The 24560-nt window shown below is 38.1% G+C and overlaps 1 protein-coding gene across 1 annotated transcript; it reads right to left on the reverse strand.

The window, feature by feature from the left end:
* Positions 1–3318: 3318 nt before the first annotated feature.
* LOC143547832 (uncharacterized) lies at positions 3319–8301 on the reverse strand. The gene is made up of 18 exons (XM_077039152.1): positions 8233–8301; positions 8049–8145; positions 7878–7961; positions 7557–7597; positions 6812–6845; positions 6313–6397; positions 5985–6076; positions 5725–5799; positions 5204–5292; positions 4995–5121; positions 4800–4889; positions 4653–4718; positions 4453–4544; positions 4283–4348; positions 4112–4178; positions 3839–3927; positions 3638–3758; positions 3319–3543 (listed from the first exon to the last, which is right to left on the reverse strand). The coding sequence occupies exons 1-18, from the start codon at positions 8289–8291 to the stop codon at positions 3445–3447; spliced, it is 1473 nt and encodes a 490-aa protein (XP_076895267.1). The 5' UTR covers positions 8292–8301; the 3' UTR covers positions 3319–3444.
* Between the last annotated feature and the right edge of the window lie 16259 nt (positions 8302–24560).

Raw genomic sequence — 24560 nt, forward strand, 5'->3', positions numbered from 1 at the left:
GTCGTATCTTTGGTCAGATCTTTTGTCCATACCTCGTCAGGTACAGTACAAAAGATCCTCCAGTATCGTACGGACTGGCTCATTTGGGCGGGAGTTTTCCCGGCTTTGTGCGGGAGTGTTCCCGGCTTGCTCACTCCTTCTTCAGGTGACATTACTGAATTATTTAAGAGTTAAGTGTCTTGTGCGTGTAGCCTTGCTGCGCGGGTAGCCTTCCCTGATGGCTAGTATCCGTTGCTGCGGGAACAGGCGGAGTACGTCGACCATTGGGAGGCTTTTCCTGCGGGAACAGCTTGCGTACTGCGCGTAAGGACGTCACGTCTCTGAGCATGGTGGGTCCTGCGGATCCAGTTGGTTTCTGCGCAGACGTCTCTCTTCAAGGTGAGTCTTTGCGAGTTTAGCCTTTGCGCAGACGTCCCTGTTGCAGGTGAGTCTTGCGGGTTCAACTGCGCAGACGTCCCTCTTTGAGGTGAGTCTTGCGGATCCAACTGGGCTCTGCTGGAACCTACCTCTTCACCCATAGTTGTCAATTTCCCATCTAAGACCTCTAACCAAGAAATCACTTTCCTTTTTGTCACAATCTTTTCAAAACCAAATGTCTTTTTCATCTGTTAATTGAACATTTAAGAATGATTCTCCAACACTTCTAAGCTCTTGTTTCTCCAATGATGAACTCGGTCTCCTTTTCCAATACCAAAATAGCTCCCGTTTACCGTCTTGTCATTGTAACCTATCTTTTACGAGCACATCTTTTTTATTTTCTAAGGCAAACGATAATTGATGTGTATCAGGCAGTGGGTTTTCTCCAACCCACATGTGGAACCAGAATATAGTTTGGTCTCCAATTCATTATACATAGAAATTCATTCTAATTATACATATTGGCTTATACATACTGCGTGTATATATGAGTAAGTGTTTTATACTACAAAAGTCAAACGGTTTACTGTTTAACTAAAGAGGTTTGTTGTTCAGCTATTGTGAAAAGACAAAGAGGCAGGTGCATAACACACTCAGAGACATACACAAAGACACATACATCTACCTATGAAAAGACACTTATGCCCCTGAACAAATACTAACTATACATAGAAATTCATACTGATTTTACATACTGAATTATATAACTATACATACAATCTCTAAAACATCTATATATACTATACAATCATGCATACAATTATACTTATCATAACATCAATGCGATAACACACAGATCATTTAGATTCATAACCATTAACCATTGACATATACACATGCATACCACATTGTCATTCAAACCATTGCATTTATATATAAATCATAAAGTAGTTTAACATTAATACCAAAAATATACTTTACACGATTACTTGTTCGTAGAATGCCAAAATACTAGTTAATATAATGCATAATACCTATATACTTGATCATTACTAAATACCTAGTTATTCATAATACTTAAAATCAACTTCAAACTATTAAAACGCTACTCTAAATGATCAAGGCCTCCTGTAGTAAATTGGAGGGTGAAGGTTTGGTTTCGGTGGGTCCATGAGACGTTAACCGACATCGCCGACACAAAAATAATAAAAATAACCGATTTAGCTACGAGTATTAGTCAGATTATTTGATTAACAAACTGGAATTCAGCAATCAACCAACGATTATGAAAATGACAGTCGCCTGAGATAACGGTGATGGTCTACAAACAAGCCCATTATCCATGCAATTGAGTTGATGATGATGATTGGCGCCGAAGACAGAGCTGAAGACGGTGGTTGTGGGTGGGACACGGCTAGGATTGTAAAGTGTTAAAAACGGGGGTTTGTTGTTGAAGGGGAAGGGATATTGACCAAAAAGACTGATTTACCCTTTGGTTTAACGGAAGACATTAACGAAGATTTAACGGTAATCCAATTGCAAAAAAAATGACCACCACATGGGTGTGACCAACGAAAAATCCATCACGGGGTTGATTCCTATGTTTTGGGTCTCACCACAGGAGTCAAAATTACAATTAAGCCTTTTTATTTTTTGTATAATAACAACTTACACCCAGGTGGTGGGCCCAAGATTTCTTTTCATGAAGCGATATGGAGGATTAACCAAAATTTTAGGGGAGTGAAGATTTCGATTGACTGACACTAAAAAATGAAACGGGCAGTTGCCCATGTTCCAACCATGTACACCTCATCTTATCTAATTTTCATCTACTTCACAATTCAAGTGAGTCCCAAGTCCCCTACCCTCTATGGGAGGGTGGGGAAGAGGACCATTAAATACATTAAAATATCGTTGAATTAAATGTTTGATATCACATAAACTACTCTCATTTAACACTCAGCTTAACCTGGCTTTTTATTGAAATCTAATTTATCTCTTCACCTATATAACCCAACCAAACCCAATTTTCACACCCATTAGCAGCCCAACCCAAACCAATTTTTATCTTAACTAAATATGATTTATGGTCTTTAATTTATAAAAGTTTTGAAGGTTTAATAAACAAGAAATCAATATTCCAAGAAGGTTACTAATGGTAGAAGGCATATAAAGATGCGTGTCCCTACTAAAGTTCGATGAAACGATAGGTTTGAATGGAAACTGTATTTATCAACCTTTTAGACGAGTAGCCCATGGTGTACCAATTTTGTTGTTGAATTTGAGGTATTTGTTTCCAGGCCAAACAAAGACTAGTGGCAGGCCAACAACAAAAACCAAGCCCCGCTCTGCATCAACTTTCCTGGGTGGGTCGGGCGTAAACTCTATGATGATTATGCTACTAGGATTGTTTTTAACAATAAAAGTGAAAGTTAAGGCTACTAGTAACCAAATTGCTAATATAGATTATTATCAACCAATAAACATAGTTTGAATTGCTAAAATCCAAGTTGCCAAATAGTAATTATGTCTAAAGTTCATGAAACATTCATATAATTTACAAAGTTTACTATAATTGTAAATTCTTCATTTTGAATCTCGTTTTCCAAAAATCATAATTTCCCACCAAAACTCATTTCAAATTTGCAAACTATCTTTTTGAAAAAAGAATTATTAGATGTGCTAATAAGGTTTACTAATGATTTATTGCCCTTTAACAATTTGCCAAACAATGGAAAAACCATTTACATTTTCATTCCACAATAGCACCCAAGTGTCCCCAAAAGCTCTACTTATTTAAATCCACACCACTCATTCCCATCCCAAATAAGGAAAGGAGGGGGATTCCATCAATACATTATTCATTCTACCGGTACCGAATTTGTTCAAACCTGTTCCTAAATATTTCGGTACCGGTATCGAATTTGCCCATCCCTAATTCTACATTTCTATAAACCCAAACAAAAGCAGCTATCAGGGCAAACCTAATTTACTGTTGAAAAACTTTGTTTTTGTAAAGCCATCATCTTCAAGATATGTCATTCCTCTATTATAACACTCACAATAACAGTTTTACAGTTCCCGGGTTTATTCACTTATTGTCTTTATTGAATGCTCAACATCATCGCCATCACCGTCTCCTTTCTTACCAAGGTGTTTTTGAGAAATCATTATTAATAATCCTTCCTAAAATAAACATTGTTGCATTAGCCTTTTTATATTTCTATCATAAACACAGCTATTAACAGAGCAACATATATACAAGTGTATGTATACGCACCACCGTTCCAGCAATAATGGTGCCGTTAAAGGGATGAGAAGCACAAGCAGTAACAACCCCAGCTAATGGTATGAACATGTTTTGTTTGCACTCAGAGGTCTCACTGGGATTCTTTGAGTCACTACATAAAAAATAGACATGATTGACATTTGAGCGTCCATATGTTCTTAAAAAGAAAAAGAACCGTGTGAAGTTTCTTACTCGTAATCTACATGGCACGGGGAGCTGGTGTGCGGATAAAAATCTAAAAGATGCAGACCGTTAGTTAAAGTTGACCCAACTGCATAGATCTGCACATAGTTGAAACATGCTTTTATTAGTTATTACCAATTTGATATTAAAAACACATAGCAGATTAACAGACAACTAAAGTGACCATAAACATTATACAATTTGATGTTGAGTGTTTAGCGGTACCAAAAAGAAACTAATACTAATTACTAATGACAATGAAATGAAAAATAAATGTCTTACAGAGTGTTTAGGTATCCAAGATGGTTTCCTTGGTAGGGATATAGAGAATTCATCATTTGTATCATCCCTAATTTTGTCAAAACATGGTAGTGTTAGAAAGTTGAGACTATTGAAATAATAATGAGAGCTTTAGATTCTGTTGAGTGACAGAGAGAATAAAGAAAGACTAACAGCCAAGGAGGAGGAGGGCAATGGATATGTGACACTTGAAAATTATGCAAATCCAAAACACCAGACCTAAAATTAATAAATAAATCAAAATTAATGATCATGTAATACCAAAAGAAAAAGCATAAAAGAAACTTAAATGACGAACGAATTAATTTCCTGATATAACTTACCAACCATCATCAAGATGGAACCCCAACTGATATGGACAAGATGAATTAATGCCGATTGACTGTATTTCCTTAGGGAGAATATCAGATTGTGCCTGCACCATACAAATATACAATATAAAGTTATAATATACATAAATTTAATTAATTATAATAGATTGAAAAGAAAACAAAAGGCGTGGTGACATAATCCTTATGCATACCTTCAGAGGTCCAATTTTATTCAGCATGGATGCTAACCTTACTGATGTTAGAGGAGAAGAGTGTGCCTGCAAGTGGGAGACAATTTATTATTTTAGTTATTGACCAAGAATTTCTTGTTTCATATTTTTTTATTTCAGAAATATCACCTCCTTGTGACTTTGAAAAGCAGCTGCGGATCTTCCGCCACGTAGATCCCACATATATATAAAGCCACTCTTACTTGCACCAATAACACACTGATAAAACAGATGCAAGGTAAGTCCTGATAAAATTACTTCACGAAATGTTAATTTCAAATTATTGTTATAACCATGTATATGATAAAATATCAAATAATTTACTTGATTCTCATCTAGTTGGATGCTGGTAAGGCCATGAGTTGCATTAGTTGTAAGCCCAGATTGTGGAAGATTGCTTGCTCTCCTATCCCAGATACTTATTGTTCCACATGTATCAGAAGCAAGTACCCTATGAAACAAAATATTTTAATGTTACAATCTATTAGGAGTTTTAATTACTGTTCGATATTATGTGTTTCTTGTCTACAGACCTTGCATCATCATTACATAAGGCCACGTCAGATAAACCTTGTCGCACACTAGTACCATGAACACTGACAGTGGACCTTTTTTTTAATACCTGCATATCAATAATAGAACAAATTCAAGTTAGCAGGATTCTCATTAAAAAATAGATTGTAGAAGGATTATAAAAATATTAATGCATGTGTCAGATGTTATATATTCAACATAACTTGTCATCCCCCTCCTCTTATTTAAACCCTTGAATGCTGAATTTGAGGCCAGTTAAAACATTCAACATAACTTGCTTAACCTAAATTTAGATGATCAATTAGTTTTTTCGTGATGAAATATTACGAATGTGCTTTTGGAAGGTCAGTACGTTTCATGCTTATGGTATAACATAAAGTTCAAAACTAAAGCATCACAATGTACAAAACAAAAAAATGTAAATACAAAATTCCATATAAAGATTTGCTAGAGGTTAGCAAGCGACTTGCTAAGAAACTGAGCAAAATATCACATGAGAATATAAAAAGAAAAAGCATACCTCAGTTGGTTCAGAAGATTCATACCCAAGATCAAATATACAAACTTCATTACTGCTCAGAGATGTACATGCAACCTAAATGATATGTAAATTAAATCTTATAAAAAAACCACTTTGATGAAACAGCATATAATAACAAGATTAAAAAAAACACTTTTTGGATCGTCATGCATTATATTATATAAAGGTATAAAACATATGCGTTTGTGGAGGAAATATTAAATAAATGGCAATAAGAAGAAAAGAAGGTAATTAAACACCTCATCCTGACTAACAGGATTCCAGCGAACAGCATTGGCACCACTAAATATAGGAATGTGTAGCAAATGTTTGCTTTGATCTTCCTCTGCGCCTAAAATCACAAATAAATAACATAAAGGAGGTCGTAAGAAACTCATGGTTGAAAGTTGAAACAGTTGAAGTGGCAAAAAACAAAGTGATATAAGTTCATTGGTACAAAAATCCAAATAAGTAACTTGCACACTTCATGTTCACAAAAACAGCACTTCATCTACCCAAATTCAAATCAATTCTTTCATTGGATTGCAAAGGGTGACAAAGATCATAGACCAAATTTCAAAAACTTACCAGACCCATTACTTTGACAATATAAAGATTCAAATTCATGTACTGTTAAGCACCCTGGTCTTGTCACTGATGCCAAATAGATGCCCTGAGGAAAAAAATAGAGTTTAAATAAACAACGCGTATGTTCTACTCCTAGTCCTAAATCTGGAAAAAAGTCAGACCAGTAACTGAAATGATTATATTATAAGTTTATAGCAAATAAAATGTTATATTAGGTTAAATTAATACGGTATGTTCTATTCCTAGTCCTAGATCTGGGAAAAAGTCAGACCAGTAACTGAAATGATTTTATTATAAGTTTATAGCAAATAAAATTATGTTGAAAAAATACATTACATGAAATTAATAACATGTATGTTCTATTCCTAGTCCTAGATCTGGGAAAAAGTCAAACCAGTAACTGAAATGATTTTACTATAAGTTTATAACATTTGAAATAGTGTTGATAAAACATAGAGACACAGACACTATAATTATCCAACCAGCAAACCAACTTTACCTTTGCATCAAATTCCAAAGCAGAGACACCCAACCTGAATAATAATTTTATCAAGAACAAAATTGTTAGTGATACTTTGGTATAGCATATTATTAATTCCATAACATGTTTTTGTTTGCATCAAATTCCAAAGCAGAGACACCCAACCGAATGACTTCCTTACACAATATGCATGTATACAACTATACATAATCATAGGTAGGGGTGAGCAATAACTGAACCATAACAAAAAACCAAACCGTTAACCGAAATTAACCATAACCAAACAAAACAGACAGTTGTGGTCAAGTGAATCCGATTAACTGATCATTCGGTTATGGTTACGATTAATGTATCTTCGTTAACCAACTTTAAACAAAACCAAACCTTATATGTTCTTGTTTTTCCAAATTTTATACATCTATTCCATCTTTTATACCTCCATTTTTAACTTCAAACATTTAAATTTATGCTACAATTGTTTATAACATAGCTCATAATACCATAACTAAACTTTGAATCGGAATATTTCAGCTTCGAAACTTCATAATTTAGCTTAGAATACAATAACCAAACTATTTCCAATTTGGAAAAAGAAAAAAAATAATCCATAACCGACGGAACCAACCATTTGGTTATGATTAAGAAATTTTCCATAACCGAAACTCAGTTATGGTTATGATTAAACCCCCTTGCTGAACCGACTTTGCAGACCCCCAATCAAAGACAGAAAACTAATATAAAAGTTGAGGTACTGAGTACTCACAGTTGTGTGAACCTGGTGATGCCTGACTGAGGTTCATCATTCTGCAAATAATCAATTATCATCTATAAGCATAGTTGTAAAAATCCCGCCTAGGCGCCGACTAACCCCTAATTAATCGCTAGTAAGTACCCCAACGACTACTCGCCTATTAATCACTATTTGGTCAAATCGGTCAAAAATATATAAAATTTAGAATATATATGTATATTTAAAAAACTACATATAAATTCCCATCCGATTAATCGCTAATCCATACCCCCACCGCCTTACTAGTGCCTGGCAAGTTCTACAACACTGTCAACAAGCATGATGAAAACTCACCACAGAAAACGGATAGTACTGTCTGTAATGTGTACTGCAAGGTGTTGACGCCTCTTCATAATAAGTATGAGGAAAAACCCCAATCTCAATTAAAAAAACAAACCTAGGGTTAGTAATCCAACAAACTACATCATATTAATAAACAGTACAAACAAACACCAAGCTTCTTACTTCGGAATACGACTGCATTAGCCGCGGGCAGACGTCGTGAAGGTAACGGCGATCCGATTTGCCGTTCAATTCAACGAGACTCCGTTTCCAGTGTGACCTAAATTTAGATGGTAAACAAAATAGCAATTAACAATAGGTTGAGAGAACAATAGTTGAATTTGAATTTGAATTTGAATTGGTGTACCTTGCAATTGGCTTAGGGTTTTCGCCGATCGGAGCTATTGGAACTGTGTACTTGTCCATTACGGAGTGTGTGTGGAAGCAAATGAGAGTATGGAGTGATTATTGATAGGCGGTGGTGGTGGGAGTGAGGCGATGAAAATAATAATAATATATAAAGTTCCCGCCCTTTTTATATAATTTGGGGCGACGTAAATCAAAACCGGTATCAGTACGTTACCGGTATCAGTACGTTCCTCGCAACAGTAGGTGCATATCCTGGCGATGGTATGTCCTTAACGTGGCATCAGACACGAAACCGATGTCGGTAAGCACGTCGCACAACGCCTACACGCGGGCAGTCTGGTACTCATAAACAATGTCATCCACGTAACCAAGTCTGTACGCGCGTAACCAGTGACGAAAATCAAGAAGCAAAAAAATGAAAGGTAGAGTAATTTCAAGTAAACCACTTTCTAACCCAGCCCGTTTTGACGCGAAACCCGTTCCAACCAACAAAACCCAAAGCTCGTTTTGAGTTTGCCTCTTTCGACCTGAACCCATCAAGAACCGAACCAAATAACTATTTCTTTTGTATCAACCTCTTCTAAACTTAATTCGTTATGACCCATGAGTCGAACATGTCCGACCTTTTGCCGGTACTAGTTGGCAATCACGTAACATGTTAGTTTTTTTTAATTAATAAACTATGGTAATACCATACTCAAGTTAAAGTGTTTAAAATACTCGTTTTTATTGTGTAATTTTTTTAAAAAAAAATATTAACGTGTGAAAAAATTATGGTCATTTAGAAGGCGCGGGGTAGTTTGTTTAGAAAAATGGATAAAGTTGTAACCATTATATAAATTAACAAAAACTGATTGAAGTTAGAAAATTGTAACTTAGTTTTAACAAAGTTGAAGTTAACACATTGATATGGCTTGAGACAAAAATGGCCATCAAATCTCATAATTTGATGCATTATGAATTGTATCTTTTGTATGTTTGCTGGCACATCTTAAAATTTAAGAAGTCTTTTGGATTCTCTTTATATATAGTATAAATATATATTATGCATTTTTATTTTGTTATTTAATTTTGAAAAAAAAATTACGTTAAATTTTAGTCTAACCATTGTTCAATTCTCCTTACATCGATCCTGTCATCGTCCCCTCATTTATTCCAACCGTTATCTTGTTACCTCCTTAGTCCGACTTTTGACCAAAGGCGACTATATTTGGTCGCTTAAACAGAGTCAACTCAGTAAGGGTTCGGGAACCGAGTGGTTGTCAAGTACTCGGCTTTGCAATCCGACTTTTACAAGCACTTGAAATGGTTTTAAAGTAAGTAAATAGTCTAAAATTAACAAGCATCTCATTATAAGCGTGCTCAGGTGAGGGTAATATAAGGATGTGCGAGCACTTATAAAGTCTCTGCCGGCCAACCAAAAACAAGTTCGCGAGTTCTTTGATGAGCTATCCATCGGGGAAAAGCGAACAATATTAGTGTTAGTGGCAAGGATTTTAACATATGGTATCAAGTACAAAGTGACATGCATAAGGAAAGATGACAAAAATGGTATATTTTCTCAATGCCCAATACGGACCGTATGACCAACAATACAATTCATATGGCATACTTTAAAAGTTACAAAATAGCCTTTGAACTTTGCATTTGAGTATTAGCATTTTTAGTCCATTGACTTTACAAAACTCCATAAATCGACCTAAACTTGATTATGCGTTCTCGGAGGTTCGTGTATGCACATGTATATACATATGTATTGTGTTGAGTATATAACGAGTGGAAAGGGTTGTATACGTGCTAGAATCACCAAAAAAACAAGGTATGTTTGGGTTTGTGCATGTATGGGAGCACCATATGCCCAACCTCTTACCTTCTATCACCCATTTGTTCAAACTCGTATGTTGTTGGGTGTAACACCCTTGGCAAACACAATATCGTCGCATTCTTAGGCAAATCCCACATCAGTCGTGGACAAAAGAGATCCTTGGTTCATAAGTAAATGTCCTGCATCTTCAATCACCAACGCGTTTTGGGCTTAGTTGACTGTGGAGCACATGAAAACTCCACAGTTAAGCGTGCTTAGGTGGAAGTAGTACTAGGATGGGTGACCTCCTGGAAAGTCTCCATCTGGGCAACCAAAAACAAATTCGTGAGCTCTTTGTGGGCAGAGCGGACAATATTGGTGGTGCGAGGGGCCGGATGTTAACAAAAATATATTTTATACGCATATGCAGGTTATCGTGGGAATTTAATGCAGGTTGGTGAAGACTTAGTGAAGAATTTAAGTTAGAAAATAATTAATCAAGATCATTTGTGCTATAAGTTGTATTGTTGTATGATTATGGATTATATATTTATTGTATTTGATTTATTTGAAAACTTAATTTAATTAATAGTTATTGTCATTTAACGCTTGATAGTAACCTTTGAAAAGCTGTGAGCAATCTGTTCGTCCCGACATTTCCGTCGTAGGTTGGGGTGTGACATTGGGCCTATGGTATGCTGGGTGATTGATTTTGGGTGAGTTTTATTTAATCATCCGAGTTTTATTATTTTTATGGCATTGTCATTGTTGGGTGCGGATTTTCATCCTCGGAATTGAGCCTAATTTAAGGATAACGACTTAAGCTGCTATTTTGAGGAAGGTACGTTGATTAATTCAATTGTCTCATATTATCTGATTGTTTTGCAGATAAGAGCACGTGTTAAATATGTTTATAAGAACGTGGATTGCAACGGAATGATACTTGAACTTCGTCAACAAAGAACGTGGGCAACAACGGCTTGTTGAGGAAATAGTCTAGGGTTTCCGGGATAATCGGAATAACAGTTGTAATCTTCTTATTATAAATGTGAGCTGATAGTATCGATAGGACACACAACTCACTCGTCTAGCTGCTAGTATTCATTGTATCACTTAGTTCACGATTACTAATCAGCTCCAACTTTTGTAATCACAGATTTTGTTATTAATAATATCGACGGTGATAGTTTTCACCGTCCGAGGGTTTTTTGTGCCGGAGATCATAATAATCAATCGTAATTCAACCAAAAGTTAAGTTCATAATCTTTGACTGAAGAGATTCGATTAAAGATTACGTTGCAAACTCTTGACCGAAACGAAGATTATCATAATCAAGGGCTTTTTCCCTCGTAATCATATCTTTGTGTTCGATCTTATTATCAACAAGCACTTCACCTCACGCACTAATTTGATCAAAAGTTGTCTTGTTAATTTCTGACCGAAACAATTTGGCGCCCACCGTGGGGCAAACGGTGTTTTAATCATTATTCACTCTCAAACGAAACCCTACTCTCAATATCCAAAACATGTCTTCCCAACCAAAGATTGTTTCTTCTTCTGCCGCAGCCTCAGATTCCTCCGGGAAACCTTCCATGCATCCTCCTCCTTCTGCTGTTGTTATTCCGAAGAAACCTGACGACATTCAGAAGAAAACTGCTACTCCAGTATTTTCGGGATCGAGACCATCTCCCCAGGATCCCGTTATGGTATCTAATAATGAACTTTTGTCTATTTATAAGCGGTTACTGGAAAAGATGGATCGCCAGAACAAGACCAACCAGATGCTGGTGAAGGAACTGGAAGATATCAGAAAAGCCAAGAAGCCGGCGGAAGAATTCACGCCATTAATCCCGAGATCTCTGGATTTCACTCCTCCAGGATCCTCAGGATTGGTGCGTCCGGAGTCAACCACGGCTACAAACCTGGATCCTCGCACTTCCAGCACTCAGGGTCTACGAGATTGTACTCATCTGGATCCCAAGGATACTTGCATGCATCCTTAGCTGGGCCGTTTCAACATGCAGGATCCTTAGGATTATCGCAGCAGGGCGGATCCTCAGGTCCTTATCAACATGCGTTATCCTCAGGATTGTCGCAGTAGGGAGGATCCTCAGGTCCTTATTAGCAGGTGGTATCCTCAGGATTTCCGCAACAGGCAGGATTATCAGGAGTACCTCCATCAGGGTTCTTCAATCCTCAGCAGCCATTTGCTCAGACTCAGCAATTTGCAGGGTCCTCCGAGATGCACCAGGGAGACTTCATCCTGATGCAGGCTAACACTTCGGCCACTCCATCTGTCACTCCAGGAAATACCATGTTCGGGAATGCCAGCTACAACACCCAAACCGTTCCTCAGAATATCAATCAGGGTAACGCTTTCAATACAATTCCTTCTAATGCTAATCAAGGATTTTTGCAGGATGCAGGCATAAGCTCAAGTTTAGCCCGAGAGTTACAGAAGCTTATAAACATGATATCAAATGTTCCTGGCGTTACCCGTCCCATAGCTGAAGTTCCCACTGATAGCCATAGAATATCCCGATTTGTGCCATCAATTGGTGACGTACAAATCCCAAAACGGTTTCAAACCCCAAATATGATACTGTACGATGGTTCAACGGATCCCAAAGAACACGTCGCACAGTATAGAGAGCGTATGGAGATCAACCCAATCCCTATGGATATCAAGGAAGCATGTCTTTGCAAAGGGTTTGGGTCCACCTTAACTGGAGCAGCCATGAAATGGCTACTGAGCATTCCTCCTAATACTATCACTTCTTTTTTCTCACTTAATTAACTTGTTCAATAACCAGTTTTCTTGCAGTAGAACATTTGAGAAAATGACAGGTGATCTTTACAGGGTTACCCAAAATCCTGGGGAATCCTTGAGAGATTTTATTACCAGGTTTAGCAAGGAGTCATTGGAAATTCCAAATCTAAACCCGGCTTCAGCAGTGGAAGCTCTTAAGCTGGGGTTGGAAAAAGGCTCCTCTTTCTTTGAAGATCTTGTTATGACTCCATGCAGGTCATTAGATGAAGCAAGAATCAGAGCTCTAAGGTTTATCAGGTTGGAGGATGATAAGAAAAACTATAAGATCGGTATCCCGAAGTATGACCAGACGAACAGGAAAGCCGAATCCCCAGGAAAATCATATCAGTCAAAACCTTATTACAAGCCTGATAACCCCAGGATCAATGCAGTTGATGATGAGGATAATGAAGAATATCCTAAAATTTATGAATATTGTTTTTCTGTTGGTATTGGTGGATTAATGTGTGTCATGCAGGATTTAGGTGAAAAAGCCAGGTGGCCAAAGAAGGTGGAAAAACAAGGAGTCTACAAAGACAAATCAAAGTGGTGTGCCTTCCACGAAGACTTTGGACACTTGACTGATGATTGCATTGCTCTCAGAAGATAAATTAGCTATCTTCTCAGCAAAGGCCACTTGAAAGAATTACTTGGCAGGAAAAAGGGAAGAGAGCAGAATCCTGAGAATGTTCCTGAAAAGCCAACTCCTCCACCAACGGATGCAAAAACAATCACGTTCATATCCGGAGGATCCGACATCTGTGGAACCTCTTATTCTGCTGCAAAAAGAAATGCTGATAAGAGGAAGTTAGAAGTGGCTGACAGACCAACAAAAACATCCGTTCTCACTCAAATAAAGACTATGACCTTCGATGAAAGTGATAGAGTCAACATCCAGGATCCCCACCATGATAGTTTGGTAATAACATTATATGTAGCTAACCATTATGTGCGCATGATCCTCGTAGATGGTGGAAGCTCTGTCAACATTATTCAATTAGATGTGCTGAGAAAGATGAATATTCCCGAGGATGAGATCGTTCCCAGTTCCTCAATATTAGTTGGATTCAGCGGAGAGACTAAGAACACTATTGGGGAAATAAAGCTCCCAGTATACGTCGAAGGGGTAAATAAAATACAAAAATTTTGTGTTATTGGCTGTTTGTCTTGTTGCAATATTATATTAGGCAGGCCCTGGATACACGACATGAAAGCAGTCCCCTCCACTTATCACCAATGTGCGAAACTCCCAAGTCTGTGGGGAGTCATCAAAATCATCAGCGATCAACAAGATGCAAAAAATTGCTACACATCCTCTATGAAGTGTACTGCCAAACCCCAGCAGGCATAGCAATTACAGAAACCAGCACGAGGCGTAATGGAGGCCAGGGAACAAGAAATCAAAGAAGTACTCCCTTATCCCAAGGATCCTGAAGTCAAAGTGCTGATGGGAACCAGCATTCCTGAGGATATTGAGTCAAAATTGCTCGATTTTCTCAAGTCAAGACTGTCGAAATTCGCATGGAAACATGAAGATATGACAGGTATTTCCAAAGATATTATAACACATAAACTTGGAATTGATAATTCTTTCTGGCCAATCCATCAAAAGAGAAGAAAGTTTTCACATGAGAGAAACATAATTATCCAAGAAGAAGTTGAAAGACTTTTGAAGGCAAATATGATCAGGGAAGTTCAATATCCCCGATGGTTAGCAAATGTAGTAGTAGTGTAGAAAAAGAATGGAAAATGGAGAGTTTGTGTGGATTTTACAGACTTGAGTAAAGCCTATCCTAAAGATCCATTCCCTCTACCACACATCGATTCAATGGTAGATGCTACAGCCGGTCACGAGATGCTGACGTTTATGGACGCATCCTCAGGATTTCAGCAAATCCAAATGGAGCCCTCAGATCAAGAAGACACTACCTTCATGACTCCCACAGGTATTTATTGTTATATTGCTATGCCCTTTGGACTTAGAAATGTAGGTGCAACCTATCAGAGGCTAGTCAACATGATGTTCAAAGAGCAATTGGGGGACACGATGGAAGTCTATATCGATGATATGGTGGTGAAGTCCAAGAAAGCTGAGGATCACCTCCAGGATCTCAAGACTGCATTCGATATCCTCGACAGATATAACATGAAGCTGAATCCTGCGAAGTGCCATTTCGGAGTGAAGGCTGGCAAATTCTTGGGATACATGGTCACCAAGAGGGGGATAGAAGCAAGTCCAGAGTAGATACAAGCTATCCTGAATCTGAAATCCCCAGCATCAGTAAAGGATGTTCAAAGGCTAACTGGCAAGATAGCAGCGCTCAACAGATTCATATCCAAATCCTCTTAAAAGTGCAAAGATTTTTATGATATCCTGAGGAAAAACAAAAGGTTCGAGTGGACCAGTAAGCATGAGGAAGCATTAATGTCCTTAATAGCTTATCTTTCCTCTTCTCCTCTGCTGGTAAAACCCGAAGAAGATGAACCTCTATCTCTTTATCTAGTTGTATCAAATAATGTTGTGAGTGCAGTTTTAGCTAAGGATCCGAAGGTCAACAACATCCCATCTATTATGTAAGTAAGAGTTTATTGGATGCTGAAACCAGGTATTCTTATCTTGAGAAATTAATTTTAGCACTTATTATGGCATCTACTAAACTTAGACATTATTTTGAAACTCATCATATTCTTGTTGATGTGTGCGTGCTAGTGGTATAAAATATGAAAGCTTGGATATTTAGCTTTTGCAAAAGCTCGTGTTTTAAATTTATAAAAGTGATTTCTACAAAGACTAAACACACACAAAATAGGCAAGTGTACCTATCGTATATGTAGAATAGTATTGGTAAGAACCAAGTATCGATCCGTGGACACAAATGTTTCTAATAATGAATCGTTGTTTTACTTTAATCGGAGGTTTTAATCATTTTGGGGTTAATTTTCTTCAAACTTCTTATAAAATATAAATACTTATATATAATATATAGGTGACCAAGAAAAGAGATTCTAAACGAGTTGTTCAATTGTGCGAAGGTTACCATCTAAGATCAAGAATCCACTTCATTTTAGCATTGATAAATAATATATGAACATGTGGTAAACTTTCCATAATAATATATGATAGATAGCTTCTTAAACCTTAAGTGGGCATCTTTGGCACTAAGGAGAGAGCACGCGCATTTTAAAGTCCACCATTTCCTAATGTCATGCCATCTCAATTATGTCAATTTAAGTTGGCAAGTAGTTTCGTAAAGTAGAAAGATTAGGATTGACTTCGATTTCTCAAATACCAATTCTAACAACTTCGGGTGGTTGTAGTTTAGTCACACAACCTCCCCTTGGTTGATTTATGTAGGTTATAATTACACATTCCATTAACATATGATTTCTTTAACTAATTTGATATCCTAAGCAAAGCCATTTTCGGATTACCAAGGTTTAAAAAATACATCATAACTTATATCTCATCATTTCTAAGTACCATATAAGGATCCATGTTTCGATAATGTATCAAAGTATTTCTATCTTTCAAGAACATGAATCGATCATGAACGATTGCCAATGGAATTGACAACCACCAACTTTGAATTAGTGACTTAAGATGGTGAAACATTTCTCATCAAAAGATAATTGTAATATAACCATGTACTTTACTAGACTACACCACATATTTTATAAAACAAAGCTTCTTCATAGATTTTAGATGGTAAAAGGAATTTAGCTCATAATGAGCATGATGATAAACATTAAGATGAATGATAATAACAAATACATGATTAAACTTGGAACAATCTAACCAAATGTAGATGAATCTTCCTTCTTAATGATGATGATGATGGATGATGATGATGGTTGATAGTGATGACCTCCAAGCCTTCAAACTCTTCACTAAACCTTCTATGTGAGTGTTAGTGTTTGTTTTTATAAGAGAGAATCGGATAGAAGTCTTTTCAAGGCACACTCTTCAAATGGCACAAGAGCCACTATTTATAGGCAATCTGGAGTGTGAAGCACGGCCCCGTGCTTGATGAGCACGCCCCCGTGCATTTTTAAGACATGTGCCAGATTTGTTTTGTCTTTTCTGTGACGTGGCCACGGCCCCGTGCTTTTTAGTGACATGTGCTAATTCTTTTTGTCGTTTCTGAAAGGTAAGCACGACCCCGTTCTTCCTGAGGCACGCCCCCGTGCTTTTTAGTGACATGTGCTAATTATTTTTGTCGTTTCTGAAAGGTGAGCACGGCCCCGTGCTTCCAAAAGCACGGCCCCGTGTTTCCTGAAAGCACAGCCCCGTGTTTCCTGTAGCGCAACACCATGTTTTCTGAAGCACAGCCCCATGTTTTGTTGTTTTCGTTGGTTTTTCTTTGGCTTTTCATTCGTTTCTTCGTTTGAGGCTTGGATTCACCTGAAAATACATTTTAACATGATAAGTAGTTATTTTAACTATACTATACGATAGAAGTTGCAGTTTTTAGAGATTATCTGATGCTAAAAAGATGTATATTTTTATATACATCAAACATCCCCACACTTGAACCTTGCTTGTCCTCAAGCAAGTTACTTATAAATAGTTTCTAAAAATAGCAAGTTAGGACCATAGCTTAAACATCCCCAAAAGAGTTCCAAGAAAATGAGAACAAAATAACCAACCTTAAATCATAGGAATATATGTAGTGATATATAAAAAGGTGATTTTGTTTTTATGAGTTTCCATTTATGCAAAACGTCACGTTCTCACAATGTTCACTCACACTCGGTTTTATATCTGATCATACATGTGATGTATGTATGTGAAAACTTTTAGTCAGAATGCAACCTGTGATAAATAAGCTTGTAACAAATTCAAATCTCCACCCTTTTGAAGGGTTGTATAGATCACAAGGTAAAATGGGTTGGTTTTTGTGCGAGTGAGGATTTGGTATTTTGCGGTGGTTCAAGGATTTAGGTTAATGAGGATGAGGACGGTAAATACAACTTATGCTGTTTGTCGGGAGTCTTAAGATGTCTTCAACGGTTAGCTTCTTTCTCCCGATTGCTAAACTTTTTTTTTACACAACCCTAGTGACTCTTTTAAGGTCAGATCGTCAAGACCAGTTTTGTCGAGGATGTGGATCAGTTCTTCCTCAATCCTGCTCTGAACATAACTCCCAACTCTAATAGATCGTTCGGCTTTGAGCCTAATAGCCTCCACCCTCATTAGTTCGGTATATTCATGTGAGACTGAGTTTGACTTTTTCTACATCTTCCTTCGTGGGACCAGTTTCCGCAGCCTAAGCATCGTTCATATCTTTTTGCTCTTCTTTTCATTGCGCTGTTGGAAATTCCACAAAATGGTGGCCTTTGTTCGTCTTGGCGCCACTTTTTCCTCACCTCATTGCTAAAGAGAAAAATTCTCTCCCTAAGTTCTGGAGGCAACCTAGGTTTTCCTAAATGTATGCAGCAAAGGAAATTGAAATAGAAAGAATGCATTTCCAGTTCTTTAGGGTCTGCCGGTAAAAGACCAGTGTTGTATTTTACCGGTGAGAGGGATAATATGGTAAGGTTTTGGTTTAAGATTTTTTTTGGAATTTGTAATTTGGAGAATGGTTTGAAGGGAAGGTAACAATATTACCTTCTTCCTTATACAACGCTTCGTGTGGTCTTGAAATGAATAATTGCGACAAGTTCTAAATCACACGAAACATATGACTCACTCAATGCTTCCGAAAAAATTTATATATGGCATGAGGATTATCTCACAGTAACGGAGGGATTGGGTATAAACGCCATACTTTGCATAAATTTGTTCTCAGTATTACAAAACTTCTTTTTACTTTTTCACTTCTTTGGTTATAGTATATTTCTAGTTGGTTCTTTGCAAAAAAATTCTCTTGGATTTTCTTTTGGTTTTGTTATAAAAATTTTCTTTATTTGCTACAAAAAAATTGTTATTAGAGAATCTCATAATTAGTTGAGCAAGCAATTGGTCAAGTAATTCCCCTCCCCACACTTGAATCTCACATTGTCCTTAATGTGAAAAGATTCATAAAAGATTAATAATAAGATTCATATGAAGTATGGAGGGTAAAATGGAAAGGAACTTCCCTACGGGCCAACGAAATTTTGACAGAGCGTCCCCTGTTGTTCGTCCATTTTCCTGTAGTGTACCTATATAAAAACTGCATACGACCAACAAGCATAATAATACTTAAAATTATTATTATTATTATTATTATTATTATTATTATTATTTTATTATATATTTTTAACTTTATTTCAATGCCTAGTTTAATCAGGGTCTTGGCCAGACCCTACTTCCAAAATGTTCATTGATCTGGGTGGAGGATTAGTACCTCCGAGACGGTCTCTAATGGTCCATCGATGTATGGTTTCAATCGATGTCCATTAACTTTGAACTTGACCTTCAGAATTTGAAATCTCGACTGCCCCATAGTCAAAAACTTATTCAACTATGTGTGGACCTGTCCAACGAGATTTCAACTTTCCTGGGAAAAGACGTAAACGTGTGTTATATAACTGTACACGGTCGCCAACTTGAAATTTCTTGTTTCCTTTTAAATGGGCGTCGTGTAAACGTTTAGTCTTTTCTTTGTAAGACCAGGAATTTTCATATGCGAGTGCTCTTAGTTCTTCGAGCTCGTGAATTTGATCTTCTCGGTTTTTACTGGCAAACATTAGATCAAAATTCACTGCTCTCAGAGCCCAATACGCTTTGTGTTTTAGTTCTACGGGTAGATGACATGCCTTCCCATAAACAAGTTTGAATGGTGTTGTTCCTATGGGGGTTTTGTATGTCGTCCTGAGGGCCCACAAAGCGTCATCTAACTGTTCTGCCCAATTTTTGCGATTCATTCCTATAGTTCTTTCTAAAATCCTTTTAATTCCTCGATTTGATACCTCCACCTGCCCACTAGTCTGAGGGTGATATGGTGTTGCCAGTCGGTGGTAAACCCCATATCGTGCTAAGACTTTGTCCATCAGAGCGTTACAGAAGTGGGTACCTCTGTCGCTGATTAGGGCTTTCGGAGTACCGAATCATGAAAATAACTTTTTCAGAAATCGTACAACTACTCGAGCATCGTTAGTGGGAAGAGCTTGTGCTTCTACCCATTTAGACACGTAGTCGACTGCTACAAGGATATACTTATTTCCGAATGAGTTAGGAAATGGGCCCATGAAATCTATTCCCCATACATCAAATACCTCACAAAATTGAATGCCTTTTCGAGCCATCTCATTATTTGGCTGAGATGTTTCCGGCTCTTTGACAAGCATCGCATGCTTGGATCAAAGCATGTGTGTCTTTATATATTGTGGGCCAGAAAAATCCTGCATCAAACACTTTTCTGACCGTGGTGGCTGTACTGTGATGTCCCCCAGTGAGTCCTTCATGGCAGTGTTTGAGAATATCTAAGGCTTCCTTTCCTGATACACACCTACGAACTACCTGATCGGCACCTATCCTAAACAAGTAAGGGTCTTCCCAGAACTAGAACTTAAGGTCAGAGAAGAATTTCTTCCGCTACTGATGAGTGAGCCCTTTCCTTAAGATTCTACATGCTAAGTAGTTCGCGAAATCAGCAAACCAAGGACTTTTATATTCCTCCTGCATGACTGCTTAGATATGCATGAGAACATCATGTGGAAAATTATCATTGATAATTTCCTCGTGGTGTCCTTTTGAAGCTGGGCCTTCTAAGCTCGAAAGATGGTATGCGGCTACATTTTCTACTCCTTTTTTGTCCTTAACTTCAATGTAGAATTCTTGGAGTAGTAGAATCCATCGGATGAGTCTAGGTTTTGCATCTTGTTTGTTGAAGAGGTATCTTATGGCGGCATGGTCGGTGTAAACTATGGTTTTGGAAAGAACTAGATAGGATCTAAATTTTTCAAAGGCAAATACTACTGCTAGCAACTCTTTATCTATTGTGGTGTAATTTTCTTGTGCATCGTTCAGAGTTTTACTTGCATAGTAAATTGGGTGAAAATGTTTTTCTTTGCGTTTTTCGAGTGCGGCTCCAACTGCAAAGTCACTTGCATCGCACATGATCTCGAATGGAAGGGTCCAATCGGGTGTAGTCATGATTGGTGCGTTGACAAGTTTGTCTTTCAATATGTTGAACGATTCAACACATTCTTCAGAGAAGACGAAGGGTGCCTCTTTCTCCAGAAGTTTGGTCATAGGTCTAGAAATTTTGGAAAAGTCTTTTATGAAACGACAGTAGAATCCTGCGTGACCTAGAAAACTTCTAATGGCTCTGACTGAAGTTGGTGGTGAAAGTTTGGATATGGTTTCTATTTTAGCCCTATCAACTTCTAGTCCTTCTTGGGATATCTTGTGACCTAGAACGATGCCTTCTTTGACCATAAAGTGGCATTTTTCCCAGTTGAGTACTAAATTCACTTCTTCACACCTAGTCAACATGTTGTCTAGGTTTTTCAGACAATGATCGAAAGAGTCTCCAAAGATTGAGAAGTCGTCCATGAAAACTTCCATAGAGTGCTCGATCATTTCATGAAAGATGGCCACCATGCATCGCTGGAAGGTGGCTGGAGCATTACATAGTCCAAATGGCATTCTTCGGTAGGCGAAGGTTCCATACGAACATGTAAAGGTAGTTTTCTCCTGATCCTCAGGAGCAATGGGAATTTAGAAATATCCAGAAAATCCCTCAAGAAAACAGTAGAACATTTTCCCAGATAATCGCTCAAGCATTTGATCGATGAAAGGAAGTGGAAAATGATCTTTTCTTGTGGCGTTATTAAGCTTCCGGTAATCAATGCAAACTCGTCAGCTTGTGATGGTTCTCATTGGTATCAGCTCGTCCTTCTCGTTCATTACGACCGACATTCCTCCCTTCTTGGGTACTACTTGAACGGGACTTACCCAAGGTGAATCCGAGATTGGGTAGCTTAATCCGGTATCAAGGAGTTTGATTACTTCCTTCTTTACCACATCTTGCATATTGGGATTGAGACGCCTTTGATGTTGGACCACGGGTTTGTATTCTTCTTCCATGAGGATTTTGAGTACAAAAGGAGGGACTGATACCCTTGATATCCATGATCTTCCATGCGATGGCCTTCTTATGGTTTTTGAGAACCTTAAGAAGTTCGTCTTTCTCTTCTTTGGAAAGGCGAGATGAAATAATTACTGGGAGTTGAGAATCTTTTTCTAAAAATGCATATTCGAGATGGTTTGGTAGTTCTTTTAACTCTAAGGCTGGTGGTTTTGATTTTTCATTGTTCTCGGTGATCTCACATACTATTTCTGATGTTTCTTGATTGTTGTTGATAGCAATGAGATTTTCGTTATCTAAGATAGGTTTGGTGATGGTTTCGGTTAAGATTTGTGTTTCCATTCTGCTAGTGATGGAGGAATCTCGCACATAGCAACTCACGATAGAATCTATGATGTCGATACAATATAATGCGTCATCGTGATGTTGCGGACATTGCATAGATTTTCCTATGTCAAAAGTGATTGCCTCGTCATTGACCCTGAGAGTGAGTTTATCGGTGCAAGAAGGGTCTTCCTAAAATCAGAAGTACAATTTTGTCTTCCTCCATGTCTATAATCACAAAATCTACTGGGAAAACAAACTTGTCAATTTTGACAAGCATGTTTTCAATAATGCCCCGAGGCTATTTGACAGATCGGTCTGCTAACTGAATGCTCATGCGGGTGGGCTTTGGTTCTCCTATCCCTAGTTTTGCAAAAACCGCATAAGGCATTAAGTTAATACTAGCTCCTAAGCCAGCAAGGGCATTGCTAACAGACAAATTTCCTATGAGACAAGGGATAGTAAAGCTCTCTGGATCGGTCATTTTCGGCGGCAGCTTGCTTTGGAGGACAGCTGAGCATTCTTTACTCAAGGTGACGTGCGAGAGCTCCTCCAACTTCCTTTTGTTGGTCAGTACTTCTTTGAGAAACTTTGCATAGTTCGGCATTTGAGCAATGGCTTCGACGAAAGGAATGTTGATGTGGAGTTGTTTGAAGAGTTCTAAAAACTTCCCTTACTGAGCTTCTAATCATTCCTGCTTCAGCCGTCCAGGATATGGAATAGGTAGAATATAAGTTCGGACTGACTCCTTGGGTTGTACGGTGCCCGTTGGGATCAGTCTTTCCTGCGTTTTATCAGGGGATTCCTTTTCCATAACTGGTTCTGAAGTTGGTGAGGCAACAGTGGTTGTGCCACTTCTTAATGTAACAACGTTGGCTGCTGCATTTGGGTTTGTTATAGTGTTTCCTGGAAGAGCGTCGGGTGGTCTTTCTGACAATTGTCGGGCAATCTGTCCGATCTGAGTTTCTAGATACCGCAATGATGCTTGTTGACTTTTGAGGTCGGCTTCATGTTTTAACAATACTCTGTTGATATCAATAGCTCTTGAGTCGGCCTTCTTCATTTGTTTTGGTTATGAGTTGGATTAACATCTCTTCGATCTTTGAGTAGCTCGGATGTTGATGGCTACTGGAACTTTGATCTTGGAATTGTGGTTCAGGCTGGAAGGAATGATTCATCGGTCTCTTTTCGAATCCGGGTAGGGTTTGAGTGTTACCTCCGTCTTTCCAGCTGAAATTCGGGTGGTTTCTTCATCCTGGATTGTAGTTGTTACTGAAAGTGTTGTTTTGTCGAGCGATGAAATCGACTTCTTCCATGGCCATAATGACTTGTTTACAATCACTTGCTTTATGACTTCCTCCACAAGTGTCGCAGGTGAGTTTGGTTTTTGATAGCTCGGCTTGAAGTTGTTCGAATTTTTTAGAAAGGGCTTCAAGCTGTGTTGTGACAAGAGTGTTGGAGTCAACGTGGTGTATTCCTTTATGGGTAGGTGTAGATCTTGGTGGGTTGTAAGCGAAACTCTTCTTTGCGGCCTTCTCCAGGACTTCAAATGCTTCGTTAGGTGATTTGGATCCCAGGTCTCCACCAGCGATCTGGTCGACGGCCTGTTTGTTTTGACTGGATTGTGCGTCAAAGAAAGTTTGGACTTGTAACCACACGCTCAGTCCATGATGTGGGCATCTTCTCAGAAGAATTTTGTATCTTTCCCATGCTGCGTGTAGCGATTCATCATCATCGGTCCGGAATCCGGTAATGCTGGCTCGGTATTTGGCAGTTTTGTCAGGCGGAAAATATTTGAGGAGAAACTGTTCAACCATCTGGTACCAAGTGGTGATGGAACCAGAGGAAATAGATTCTATCCATTCTAGGGCCTGGCCCCTTAGAGAGAAAGGAAAGAGTTTGAGTTTGATTTGATCGTCTGAACAGTTTTGGATTTTAAAAGTTCTGTAGATTTGTAGAAATCGAGATATGTGAGAAAGAGGATCTTCGTCGAGGAGACCATGAAATTGAACTGAATTTTCTACCATATGAATGGTGCTTGATTTGATTTCGAAATTTTCGGTAATTTTGGGTGGAGCCACTCCATTGCCATAGCCTTCGAGAGATGGCCTGGCATACTGGCTCATGTTCGGCTCATTGTTCTGGGCCGCCATCATTTATTCGGTTTGATTTTCTCCTGATGCGGTGGCGTCTACTGATTCGTCTTTGATTGATTCTGCGGTTTTTGTGGTCTGTTTACGAGTTCGTCGACGAAAGAGTCGTTCCAGTTCAGAAATTGGAGAAACAAGCTCACGCTCAAAAGTATAGGACATACATGAGGATAAATTAAAATTACACTAAAGTAAAAGTTAGTTGAAGTTAGTCTAAGTTGA

The sequence above is a fragment of the Bidens hawaiensis genome, unplaced genomic scaffold, assembly GCF_021521415.1.
Source record: "Bidens hawaiensis isolate Kalapana, Puna unplaced genomic scaffold, B.hawaiensis_p1.1 tig00014836_1, whole genome shotgun sequence".
In the NCBI taxonomy this organism is placed as follows: domain Eukaryota; kingdom Viridiplantae; phylum Streptophyta; class Magnoliopsida; order Asterales; family Asteraceae; genus Bidens; species Bidens hawaiensis.

What these genes read in the sequence shown, in the direction of transcription:
- LOC143547832 (XM_077039152.1), bottom strand. Translation starts at nt 8,291, where the DNA reads ATGGACAAGTACACAGTTCCAATAGCTCCGATCGGCGAAAACCCTAAG. An exon ending in ATCCTGTTAGTCAGGATGAG is followed by an intron (nt 5,800 to 5,984) that starts GTGTTTAATTAC and finishes CATATCATTTAG; the next exon opens with GTTGCATGTACATCTCTGAG. An exon ending in CTTGGATACCTAAACACTCT is followed by an intron (nt 3,928 to 4,111) that starts GTAAGACATTTA and finishes AACTATGTGCAG; the next exon opens with ATCTATGCAGTTGGGTCAAC.